Below are 13,973 nucleotides of genomic sequence, written 5' to 3'. Positions count from 1 at the left end.
TTCTTATATATTGAACTTAAAATTGGAACAATATTTTGGTCAAGGCTACAATTTCTTTACTTTTTAACCTTAAGTGAGAGTACTAGATGTTTTGTGCTTCATTTTATATTACATTTTCGAAACCATGGGAGCTTGACTACATCTTAAAATAAAGTTTTGAATGTTATGAAAATCATTATTTACACAGGATTACTTACTACCAATTACCTAGCAAGGATTAGACTTTACCTGTAATCTGCAGCCATGATGAAAGAGACGTAGACCCAAGACGGTTCCTTGCGGTGCAGGTGTACAGACCCTCATCCACCTTGCTTGGAGACTGGATCCTCAGTGAGCCCGTGGGCAACAGGCCTACTCTGCCAACACAAAGACAAAGTAACCATTGAATCTATAACAATTATGTTATATGACAAAATCTTCATTCCTTTTGCACAAAAAGTCACATTGAATGGAAGTTCTTACCTGCTGTTGTAGTGCAACTCTTTTCCATTCTTTGTCCATGTTAGGGATGGTTCAGGGTTCCCCAGTGCCTCACACCTCAGCTCCAAACTAGCAATGGGTTTCTGCAGCAAAGCTGGCATTCCCACATGGACTATCATGTCAGACGACATCACCACTCCGACCTTCCTGGAACGTTGGATTATCACTGGGTTTCTTGGTCTGGATGTGTGCGCTTTGATGTTTGGTTTGTAAAGGAGGGGCCCTTGCGTGGAGGATTCTGCGCTTTCCGGAGGATGAAGAGTAGACTCATTGGTTTCACCTTGTGTCATAGTGAGCTCACTGAGCAATTGTGCGACGAGTTGTTCGCCCCATGGTCCTTTGAAGCCTTCAGAGAGGTTGTGCGTGAGCTCATCTAGCCTGTGGGTGTCTGCAATGAGTACGAGCAGGCTTGGATGTTCTGAACGCTCATCCTCCAGGGTCGACCTGTTCTTTTCACTTGAGTGTGGCTTATCAGCAATGTCTTTTTCATCTTCAGACCCTTTGAGTTCAAGCAAATGCTCAACAATGTTGTCATATTGGTTGAGGGAGATGGGTAGCTCCTGAAATCTTTCTCCCGTTGAGGACACATCTGGCTGCCCAACCTTTTGTTGTCCTCCTGCAAGGAGCCATGCCTCTGGAATAGAAAGCTTCTGCTTGCTGCCAATGATTTGCAGGACAAAATGTTCTTGTGCCGGACCTGCGACACACGTGTATATCCCTGCATCGGATGTACTAACCTGATGAATCTTCACATATCCTAGTGATGTTAAGGAGAGATGTGGGAGGTTGACCAGGGGCTTGCCTTCCTTCAACCATTCGATGTGGCCCCTGCGGAAGTGGCGGGTTGGACATCGAAGGACCACAGTTGTCCAGGGGAGCAGGTAGGCATAGCCTCCCACTACCAAGTGTAACTTTTTGCCCTTCCTCCACTGGATGTACACCTTCCTCTGGGCCAGTATGGTGGGATCAGGCTTGACAGAGTCTGTGAGGAAATGAGACATGAGAGGTGAATGGCTTGATTACTGTCTGTGTCATCTGTACTCCTGTGCATTTGTAATTGTCAAGGAATGTCCATTGACACAATTTAAAGAGTGAACATTTATGTAATAATTTGTTAGTAAGCTAGAAAAACATCCCATGGCTAAGGGAAACCAAAGGGTGTCTTACTGTCACAGAGCCTTAGGGAGCATGGCCGCACTCTGGTGGGCTGGGCAATCAGGGAACAGTTCTCAGGGCCTATGGTCCAATGTCCCCCATCTTCCCCTTGTTTTCTGCAGACTGCCTGTAGTCTCTGAATACCATTTCCACAGGTCACTGAGCACTGGACAAAGACATGATATTGTAAGATATGAAAATGCAGACCCCTGCATAATGTACATTTAATTTTTAAAAAGGTAGACTGGTGCCTTGAGGAAACCCTACCTGGGACCAGGCTGTTGTGACCCACTGAGGTGGGCAATATTGGTTGGCACAGGGCTGCTGGTTTGAAGGGCTCTTGGAAGGGCAAAATGTGTCAGGCAGCTCCAGGATGCTGCCATCTGCCAGTCGCTGTTTGCACAGGACCTGCCTCTTTTGAAATCCACCACCACAGCTCCGGGAGCACTGTAACCACAAAAACACAGAGGTACCAGGGGTTGTATTAGAAATACATGTGCTAAATTCTTCAGTGTAATTGCTGGGCCAGGCATTTATGGTAGTGAACAGCCCAGGTGAGATTGTTTACCTGTCCCCAGTCATGTGTGTCCCACATAGGAGGGCAGTCAAAGCGGTTGCAGGCTTGGACGGGACTAGGCTTGGGGTTCTGACAGTCTTCATCCCTCAAAACCTCAGTACGGTTGCTGTCCCGAGAGGGCCGGTGAGTGCATGCCACAGTGCGGGTCATCAGACCAACCCCACAAGTAGCAGAGCATGAACTCCACTCTCCCATTTCCCACCTGTGAAAACAATGTTGATCATCACACTACTGCATGTCATGATTTTACAACTCCTAACCTTTGCCGTTCCCGATTAGTTCCCATTCATCTTTTGTGTACATATATACTGTATGTAGCCCATCATCCAATCTATAAAGGACTGCAGTCAGGAGGAGTTCAGTCAGAGTGCTTGAAGTTTTTACTTGATCCCATGAGAGGACACTCTTGCAGTCTTATGAATGTCTAAATTCATGAGAGTGAAATCCATGAAAGTGAATACGAGTGAAAACGAAAAGAGTGATTCATGGGGCCGGATCCTGGCAAAGAAACGTTAAATCTCCCACTAAATTTAGTGATATTTGAGAAATCCCTATGGCATTGCTTCTATACCCGCATTTTCCCAATGACCTCCGTGGACCAATATTAGTTTTTTTGTCCAACACAATTTGATTTGATGATCAATCCGGCATCAAGGTTTGCTCAGCATTTTTATTCCAATCTTGAAAATGATGTGGCATGTGTCTAATTAGTCGCTATGCCTTTAAACACATAGAAAAGCTTTGGCTGAGATGGCAGCGACTTTACTTCTTGCTTGACAGATTAGGTGATTTTTGAAAACTATTCCTGTTTACTCAAGGGTACAGGGACTGAGGAGAATTGGGAATGAAGCTTGTTTCTGGACCGGTACTATACTAAAAGCCAAATCCTATGGCTGTTTCCCTTCAGAGGGAACAATATCCAAAGAGTGTAGCTTAATATGGGAGGGTGAGGAGGCCTCAGGGAGGGAGTAAAGGGCCAAAGGAAACAAGTCCAATACAGCGTTTGTTGTGCCTGAAAACAAGACTCAAGGCCTGGAAAAACAGGCAAGAGCAGGCTGCAAGCCTCTGGGTTTTCTGACAAGAGTGTGAGTGGTGGAACACCGACACTGAGCACGGTGTTAACTTGAAACGTGTGGCCCACCGCAAAATCCACTCACCGTTTAGCCATGGCTCAGTTAAATTAAACAACATGTCATTATGCTGTTTAACCATTCAGGTATTTGATTTTGATTAATTTTGTGTGCGCTCTCTTCAAAAAACAGTTTATCAATTTGGAATATGGTGGATGAACAATGTTGAAATTGCAAATGTGAAATTGCAAATACTATGAAAAACAACAACAAAACGTTAAGCAATGAGGACTCAATGTTGGGAACGTCTAAAATGATTCTTAGATGAAAATGCTGTGACAACAACCGACTTATAATAGCACTTTTTTAGCAAGGAGAGTCATCATCACCAGAGGACGATGATCTAAATTAGGAAAAACTTTTTTTTTGACCAGAACTTTTGTCCATGACAGGGTATCCCTAAAACTATGTTACCAGGGGGTAAATTGTGACTTTACCTCAAAGAGATCCTTTAAACAACCTCTAATGGGTAGATTACTATCACATTTGTTGAGCACATTCATGCTCCCCAGAGGATTAATGCCTTCAATTTTCAACACTCAATAAGCTTTCCTTTAGAGTCACCCAAAGGTCAGCTTTGTACATAGCATATTGAAAACTAATAATAATCTAATTTCCATTAAATCTTTCAAGGACATTCAATATACCCAGAGGAAGAGTCTGTATGATTTTGGTGACTGCTTTCTGGTATCACAAACATTTTGGATTTTTCCTGAGCATCCCCTCAGAGCAAATGTTACATTGTGAACTTATATGTGTGATCCCTAAAGATCATTTCTAGTAGTATTAAAAGCTAAGTGGCAGCTTTTTGCTACAGTAACTTTTCAAAAGTGAACACTAACTACAGCAGCAGAGGCCTCCCACATTTCTGTGCTGACACAACCACTGACAAAAAAAAAAAAAAAATCTTGAAAAGTTCTTCCAAGTACAATTTCACATCTGAGCCTAACAGGTATAGCTACCACTGACATCTGATCCCCGTTGTGTCTGATTCTGACCAGGTTCCACAAGCTGTCCCACTGGCTTCATTTCCTGCTCTCAGTGATACAACCATCCATCTCTGTCATTCTGCTTCAGTATCTCTTGGACTCAAATGGCCTAAGCGCTGATTTAATTGGCCCAAGTGGTTTAAACTGAGAGGGATAACGTAGTGGGTTAGAAGGATTTGAATCTCTTTTGTACACAACCAGTGATTAGCAGAGATTAATTGATTCAACTAGTGTGATGTGTGTTTTTTGATAGTCTGAAAGTTAAGCTGTTCCAGGTGTAGAACCCAGGGATGCATCAGGGCTCTAGGAAATGGTGCATCAATGTCCCAGCTCCATATATTGCATATTTTGCTGGGTTACAGTCTTGGCAAACTAATGAAGAGCAGAGCCAGATTTCCGTCCTGTTTTTAATTAATATTTTCTTCTTGAATGCAGCCAAACCCTTTTTCCAAAAACACATTTCCTCCGCATTTTTACTGCATCCATCAATCAAGTCTATTTTAATGTGCATGCACAAACCATTTTAAACAATGTCTAAATGATAATGATGTAGGTCTGATTTGTGGGTTTCACCATACCTGGGTGGGCAGGGCTGAGTCTGGCAGTCCTGGAGGAGTTGCGGGGGCCGACGGGAGCTCACACACAGGCTTTGGTCTGCTGCCTCCCTGGTCTGCTTGTTCAGGCAGATGACTACAGCCTCCTGCACACCTGGGATTAGACAGCAGCACCGGGAAGTTACAAGGCAATTCCAAAGAACCATGAGCTATTTGTGCAGGGTTCAGTCATAGTTTTCCACTTTTAAATGTTAATATGCACATACTTGCTGTCCCTAAGAATGAATAGCAAAAATGCAAACACACATTGTTCTTGTTAAGAATCTCTTACATATTATCACATATTGCAAGCAGACACTGCAGTGAAGCAATCGAGATCCAGCCCTTCAATGAAAGCAAGCAGTGGTTGTATCTAATGGGGCACAATGGGCATCAAAACTTTACAGCTGCCTGCTTAAGTTCTGGCATGGACTGTGGATAAACTTAAAGGGTGTGATGTCAGGTCATGTTAAAAGCAATGCAACATAAATCTCTGAGTCTGTTTCCAATGTTGGGGACAATAACAGTGAAGCAGGCACTTCAAACGCCACACTGGTGTGATGGTCCACAGGAGCGCAGCCCTCAGGGTGTGTATGTGACACCCGATACCAGTCTGTAATCATCCCCAAATGGGAGTTTGTTGGGTTTGGTGAGCGCACACACACACAGACATTGACAAAAGCCTACGCCCATGTGCCAAAACTAAGTTACACATGCACACTTGTGCAGACATTAACACACAGACACACAATTCAGGCATACATGCTTGGATGTGAAGGTGGGGAGATTAAAGTGGGTTTTAACGAATGTTGGCAGGATGTTTAGAAAAGCTGTCTCTGTCTGGCGCAGCATTCACTGCTGCCGTGGGAGTCGGTGACGTATGACCTTTAAGGTTAAACTTGGTATTCCATCCATTATCACCTAATATCATATAACTTCTACTTCAAAGCCCATACTGGCATGGCTTTAGTCATGCACTGACATAAAGTCCCTGTTTACTGCTGTGACATTTTGTTTTAATACAGCAAACTGGGACAAATTCAGTCACACTGAAGGAGTGGGGTTGGCCTTCAGTTTATACTGTGCATTCACACTAAGCAATATAATGTATTGCTGTATTTATAGAGTAAAAACTACTCTGGCATGGGTTTAATGTAAGATCCCACTGACTGTTAGATTCAAATCCTGATGCAACCAAAGACTATTAACTGTCCTCTTGCTTTTGTCTTGTTAACTTTCCAACTTTACAATCCTGTGCTTTCTAGTTTACTTCTAGTTCTACCTCTAGTTCTTTACTTTCTCATATTAGAGATCATTTTCCATACCTCCACCACAACTCTCTGAGCACTCCGTAAACCCCTCATACTCCCAGTCGTGGAGTTCCTCTCGTTCAGGTATCTCCTCCTCTTCCTCCACCTCCTTTTCGCTTTCTTGTCCTTTGCCCAAAACACCAGAGCAGGGAGTACGGTAGCAGGGCTGACTCATTGCAGGTTTGACGCCCTCACACTCGTCATCTGGCAGGTCAGCAACAGTCTGGGAGAAGGACAGCAACACCTGGCACTTGACGGTCCGTTGCTGGGTCCCGGCACCGCATGTCCTGCTGCAGGTCTGCCAGGGACCGGGAATGAAGCTGGAGAAGAGAGCCAGCAGCATTATTAATATGCTGTTCATTTAGTTAGTATACTTCACATACCTATGCAAAAAGGCTTGGAAAAGTGTTTGGTTTCATAAGGACAGTTTCCAAACCCACAGCGCTGACTTGAAAGTATTTTGATAACAAGTCACAGGTTTGTATGCATTCCCCCATACACAGATTTTAGTCATTTACTGTTAAGTTCATAAACTCAATAAGTATTCATGAAATCGTGTCTTGCTGTGGTTAATTGAACAGCTGTGAAGCATTTAGGATCAGCCATTCTTGGATAAATGGCTTTCATGCGCATTTTCCTCATCTTAAAGAATGGATCAGATAGGGAAAGACTTGTAGATCAGCGTTCATTAATTCCTGAAGGCCTATCAAGGTTGGGTGAGAGTTAGGGCCCAAAGACTGAATTGTCACCCCCCCCCAATTCTGATATTTTCCCATACAATATGTTTAGCAGGCTACACAAGACATTGTGGGACAGCTGTAAACTACAAATAAACCCATCTGAATATTCAACACGAGAGGGTGAAAGGGTTTAGAGGCAGTTCATTGCTACCCCTTCCTTTGCACAAGTGTCTATGTTTTATAGTCTTCACTGAATTGTTCTTATTACACCCAGTTATACATCTGATCAAGACTACAAAGTGGCTGGAGTCTGCCCAAATACTTACAGCATTCAGCAGCTGTCTTGTCTAGGGCTGAGGTCACCATATTGGAGGTTTTCTATTCATGCAAATGAATCTTTAACACAATATCCTCAAGCTGCACTGGCTGTACGGGATCACCGTTGTCACTGAATGGATGCTATATCTGCATTGGAGCTCCCCTCAATTGACTGAAAGACTATGAAATCCACAGAAACAATGCAGATAGGTGGTTGCTCAGCATTACTGTATAAACAGTGCTTGTGCATGTGTAGTTTTGCACTAAACTGTTAAAACCAGGAACATCCTGAAATTACTACTGACCTGCAGACAGTCAGAATTAGCACCAACTGTCACAGTATTATGAACGGTGCTGCAATTGCTTGGCAACAAACTAACTACAGATCCTTTGAACTGAAAGAAACAATTTTAATCAACAAATTGATCTGTAATTTTCACCACGTCATGTAGAGAAACTTGGCTCAGCAGCACACTTTGTAATTATGATTAAGTCTCCTCAGTGTTTTTTTATGTATGGTGTTAACTGTCAGAACAATTGCTATTTCCTTTTTCTCCTTTTGTATTCATTTAATTCAAAATGGGAATATGCTTGGTGGAAATATTGTTTCTTAAGCCCAAAGTCCAGCAAATCACTTCACTCTCTGGGCTTATTATACTACCAATGTAGTTTCCCACAGCATACATTATCAGTGTGCATGTATCTCATAGAGGTACCTACTAGCCTGGCAGCCTGCACCAGTGTGCAGCAGTCTTCCTTGTTTGAGCAGTCTGACCATAACACAAGAGCACCCTGCTGTTTTATAAGATGCCTCAATAAAGAGCTCATAATTACAGCAAAGTTGGCTCTTTATGAGCACTCAAGGACTCATTGTGTTTTGGACAAACAAATGAATCACCGGCACTTGGAACACAAGCAACAAAGTCAACAAGTGAACCCACAGAAATGTTTATCTTCATGCGTAGTTAAAGTACATCTGTCGGTTCAAAAACAGTCTTGATTTCGTTCATGGACGGAAACAACACATTTTTGTCATATCTGCCAAAGCCCCACGTTAATCATATCAATTAAATATCCATCAATGGAAATATATTATTTACTCATTGTGATGGAAAAGGGGAAAAAGCAGGTTTGGCCAAGCTGTGGAACATATATGGGTTTAATTCTTCATGCAGTTGCACAGCGGTGGCTTGGGGCAGGCATAAGGCCTGGCAATGGAGGTGCAATAAGTCTAACACAGGAATTTCCTTCTCTTTCCTTTCACATCCGTAACCTGGCCCCATATGGTAGGCAGATATTGTTGTTGGCTTGTGAATGACTGCGTATTATACACAGATATTTATGTGCTTTTGGAGGAAATACATGCTTTTTTTGCAATAGAGCAAAATCATATGTTTTGGCCTCTCTCTCTCTCGCTCGCTCCAAAGATAAGTCAAAGTAACAGATGTTTTGAACTGGCTAACATGGTCGCTAATACAAGTCATGCAAGACACTGGGTAGAATCCAAACATTGTCCATCTTCAGAGGACAGCCTTTATTAGTCAATTGATATGTGGGACAAGAACATCTGGAACATTTGAGGCCTGCTGAGGTAATGCTAGTGGCCAGTGACTGAACAGTCCACTGGTTTCCAAAAAGATGTTTTTTTCTTTTTCACCTTCAGCTTCCTCTTTTACCTTAAACAACCTCATACAGCATATGCATGGCTTAGATCTGACACTACACACCTTCACTGAAGTAGAAAAGCATTAAACATCTAAATTTAAGGGGAATTCTTCTTTACTTGTCTTGATAAAATATTTTGAAAAGTCAAAAAAATGGGCCCTGCAGCTCTACATTTTCACTCCAAGTTGTTGTAAAAGGCTGTTGACACGACCTATGGTGGTTTCATGGCAGCACAAGGCCCTGCCAACTTCAATTTCACCTCCAGGTAAATCCAAAGCTTTGAGTTGTGAAAACTGTTGAAGGATGTATCTGGGATCTGACTTTTGATTCTTTAGCCCAACAGAGTGATTTAAAGCATTACATTTGCCCTGATTTATAGCTTTAGCAGTTGTATCCTCCTAACTTATTTATGGTATAAAGCGCCGACACCTGCAATGGTTTCAACAGAACATTCACCTCTGGCAGTAATCTGCCGGTATATGGTTGTAGAGCCAGTAAATATAATGAGAGATTTATGTATCTAAAAGCTTGAATGGCAGCTCCTACACCTTTTTCAATAGAATAAAGCAGCAAATAGACAAAATAGAGTGATCCCATTAATATCCTTTTTTGTGGGCATGCATATGTGGGTGTCTGGTACTCACGTTGGTTCCTCAGTAACGATGGTCTCCTCCTCCAGCTCTATGGCCTGCTTATGCCACACAGGTTTTGCTTCAACTGGAAGTGTATCTAGAGATAAACAGAGAAAAGACAAATGTTGAATATTGCAAGAGAGATGCTATTTTTAAGTTTGGTGGTTAACAGAACAAAAAATAACAATCTAACCCACCTATGGACTTATAGCAGGGCACAGTCACCAGGCACTCCTCCTTGATGTGGGGTTTGGTGGTGGGGTTACAACCTCCAGCGTGGAGGCCTCTGTGATCGATGCATAACACCACCCTGTAGCGAAGACCCTGACCACAGGTCACCGTGCACTGGTGGTGACAGGACAGTTCAGGGGATATATTCTACAAATTACTGATCAACTGATCATTACTTTCACATACAGACAGGCTAACGTGTTAGGTCTTGCTCCTATGGTTTGCTCTCTTTGCTTTTGTTTGACAGAAAGCCTCAGCCCTTGACTCAAGGGAAGAAAGGAACCTTCAAAAATCCCTGCAGCTCTCTCTGCGGGGGTTGAAGTTTGTGTATCCTCTGCCAAAACAAGCATTTAAAGGCAAGTTCATCAGGAAGAATGTGCTAGGTAAACAGCATCCCAGGTTTTTAGAGGGCCACAAATTTGACTCCCTGTGCCTGTGCTTGTGCCTGTATAACCGGTGAGGTTGAAAAATCCCCACGAGGATGTCGCATGGGACATTTATGGTTAATGTAACAGCAACTATGCCACATAAGTAAGTAAGTGTTAGATGATCAACCTCGATAACCTGGATGTGTTTTGGCAAAGAAAAAGTATCCATATGTGCTGTGGACTTTGGGGTTTTAATTAAAGCCTTGTGTGTTTTGGAGGGCACGAGTGGTGAAGGGCACTCAAATTGAGGTTAGCGGTGCTACTCTGAATTACACGGCAAGGTTGTGCACAGGTTCCTGTTGTGTTGCCTGAAGAGATGGTAAAATCCCAAGTCAGATTGTCGGTTGAGTATATTTTGGTTTCTCCCTGGGACAATTAATCATGCTTTTTTACACTACAGGCTGATTTAGACCTACTGTGGTGATTCACAGACTAAAAAGACAAATTAACCATTTGCTAATATTTGACTTCCCAGGTGGTAACAGCTACAGAACACACAGCGACGTCTGTTTACATTTGGTTACTAGGCATTTTTTAGTTGAACTTTCTCAACGTTTCAAATTTTGTGATGCTTTACAGCACCTCACAAAAGAACAACTGCAATCAATGAAGACTCTGTATGGCCTTTAAACTTCACTTCACTTCACTTCACTTCACCGGACCCTATATTGTCTTTATACTATGTAGAAATAATAATAACCAGTATGAATACTCAAAAGATTAATGTTCAAAAACAGAATTGAAAAGGGCACCTACGGGTGACCACTCCTGTGCCAGCCAGGTGGGGCAGTCGAAGGTGTTGCAGGGCTGCAGGATAGCTGTCTTTGGGGAGTAGAGACACTTCCATTCCTCAGTGGGAGTGATGACACCCTGCATGTCTTCCTCCACACAGGATACCGAGCGACTCTGGATGCCTCCACCGCAGGAGGTGGAGCAGGCGGTCCAGGGACTGCTCTCCCATCTGATGTCATAAAAGGTTAGTCATGAAGTCACGGATGGAGATTGGTTAATGTCAGACTTTTTGTAGTGTGTGTGTGCTATGAGTACATACCGAGGCAGGGGATGGTAGAGGTCATATGGCATAATTTGCTTGTAGCCATCACTAAAATGCAAAATCGGTTAAAGAAATTAGGATTTCGGATCATACATGCCGTTGAAAGATCACTAACATGGATATCTGGAGTGTTGAGGTTAAACCCCCTAAAGGTCTCTCACCTGGCCAGGCAGGGCTCCATGTTGCACTCCTGGAGTTTGGGTTTAGGTTTGATGTTCTCTGGGTAATAATGGCAATACTGATCTACAACCACCCGGCCACTACGAAGGTCAAAGCACTCTGCTGAGGTGAGCTGGTAGCCTGCAGACAAGACCAAGTGTCACTCAACCCAAAAAAAATTAAACAAGGGCTGACACTAGAATGATCTATCAAAACATAATTAATGGATCAATTATTCAATATTCGGAATTTATCAAACATTTGATTATTTATCTGCTGCAGAAGATAACAGCTTTTAATCAGTTGGCGGACAACACTGCAAGTACTTAGCCCACAATGCTACTTCATGCTTACCTCCACCACACGTGACAGAGCAAGGGAAAAAGTCAGTCTCCCTCCAGCGGTGGATGATGGGCTGGTAGTAGATGTACTGGACCACACTGTCTGCTACACTGGCAAACTGCACCTATGGAGACAGTGTCTATGGTTTATGCTAAAACAAGCCTTTCATTTTGGTATAATAAACCTAAAGAATGATGAATGGTACCAGAATGCATCAAAAAACAATAGTTTGACAGCTGCAGTTCAGCTCAACCTGCGCTCGTATTGACACAGCAATCTGGTTCAATTTAACTAACAACTGCAATTCAAATCCCAGCAAGTTCCGATTTGACTGAGCACATTTTAGACCGCAGCTAAGCTAGTCAGATATATATATAGTATTTTTCACAAAGTAAAAAAATCAACTCCCAGACCTCAAACCTTCACAGAAAATTCCCTGAATGTTTATTTTAGGAACTGCTATATATTGAAAGATAGCATATCAATTAAAGTGACCACATAACTTTGAAAGTTAGCATCACCAAATCCTTTCGCACAATTTTAAACACCCCCTTTTTCCTTAATTAATTAACTTAACATCGACATTAAGTAATTCATGATTTGCTTGCCCAATCAGCAAACTACTGTGTCATCACTCCTCAGCCGATATACATTTTAAATTACCTTTGTTAGCAATTATCATGACATGCTAATTAACACCAGACAAAGTTGGTTATATATATCTAACATGAAAGTGTTAGGTTTTTTTAAATAGCTGTTTTCAGATCATATTCTAATAAAAGATAGCTTTTTCTGCATTTAGTTGGAAAAATATATCTCTTCTTCCTTTTGGCTAACAAACAACTGCTATTGGGGATTCCTAGATCAATTCATTGACACTCTTTATAAAAATTCAATTCAAGTCAAGACATGAGACTGAAGGGAAAAAGGCTGATGCAGCTATCACAGCTGTCGATAGTAGCTTTGTTCAATGACATAGCCAACAACTGACTGAAAGATACTGGAATTTCACACACAGACATTGGAGGAATTTGACCCTGAATACCCTGAAATGCCAGTTTCCGCACATTCAAAGGTTGAACACAGCCTCTAGTTGTATAAGGGCCGATCATAGGAAGTAATCATTGACTGGATGAGAGCAGATCATTTCTTAGTGCTTTGCTTTGATAAGATAAAGAATATGGACTGTTTTTTTTATAGAAATTAGGCTATGTCATGTGTTTTGTTGCACATTTTGTAAAGTTTCATAAATATATCAGAACACTTTTCCTCTAACCTCACTCCTCAACCATACTGAAGAAATGCCCAAAGCCAGATTATACCTACAATACATATAAATCACTCCGCTGCCACTCATTCACATGCATGTGTTTACAGTGGAAAGACTGTCTGGCAACTTTTTAATATGATTTTCCATTTGTGCAAACCTTTTCCAGCAATGTGATATGAACTGGCTGTCTGCCTTACAACAGATTAGAAAATTATACACTTATAGCCTCTCAGATTTCTGTCTCCTGATTTTCTATTTATTGTCCGATCCTGACTTGTGTTTATGAGGGGGCAAGTTTTCACAGGCGTTTCCCAGACCATGGCCTGTATAATTTTTTATGTCCACTCCTACTGACTAGGAATGTGTGTGTGTGTGTGTTGTGTGCTGTGTGTTGTGTGTGCGTGTGTGTCGTGTGTTGTGTGTGGTGTAGGCCTGTATGTCATGTTGTAGCCCATCTGTGTTGTGGCATCTAAAAAAAAAAAAAAAAAAAAACCCTGTTCCACTACAAGTTTCAACAAGCAACATTTACACCATGGAGTAATATTAAGTGTGGTAGCCAAATACATGAAATCCTTTGGCATCATTAAGACAAAACCAACCACTGGATTTGTGTGCTACTATTGTTATGATTGCATGATACGCTGCTTCGAAAACATGTTGTCCCTCAGAGAGCGCAAGCAGACAAAAAAAAACTCTTTTAGATTTCATATTTAAGTGGCTCACACATATACCAATATCTTAAAATCTAAACACGTGAAATCAAATCTCCTTTGAACCTTGCTTGACACGAGTTCACCAGGAGTTTGTGGAAATAAGAACCTTATCTGAGCCCAGTTTGGCTGTGTTGATTTTCAGAGCTTTGCATTGCTAAAACTACAGTTTGGAGCTGAGCTGCTGAAAAGACAACAAAAATGTCCCTGTGATGTCAGCTGTTTGGTAGAAGAAAGTAAAGTCGCTGAA

General features: G+C 42.1%; 1 protein-coding gene across 1 annotated transcript in view; it reads right to left on the bottom strand.

Annotated features, from left to right (window-relative positions):
* Positions 1-9,537: 9,537 nt before the first annotated feature.
* LOC118338269 (ADAMTS-like protein 1) overlaps positions 9,538-13,973 on the bottom strand; it is a gene marked incomplete in the record, with an annotated part of 76,596 nt that continues 72,160 nt past the window's right edge. The window contains 6 exon segments of the mRNA XM_035675549.1: positions 9,538-9,626; positions 9,727-9,874; positions 10,945-11,149; positions 11,240-11,290; positions 11,404-11,542; positions 11,756-11,867. Coding sequence (XP_035531442.1) covers positions 9,538-9,626; positions 9,727-9,874; positions 10,945-11,149; positions 11,240-11,290; positions 11,404-11,542; positions 11,756-11,867 — 744 coding nt within the window.

Source organism: Morone saxatilis, unplaced genomic scaffold (genome assembly GCF_004916995.1).
Source record: "Morone saxatilis isolate NCDOM2014 unplaced genomic scaffold, NCSU_SB_2.0 Contig4, whole genome shotgun sequence".
NCBI lineage: Eukaryota > Metazoa > Chordata > Actinopteri > Moronidae > Morone > Morone saxatilis.
The sequence above is the reverse complement of the archived record's forward strand: the minus strand, read 5'-3'. Positions and strand labels throughout refer to the sequence as shown.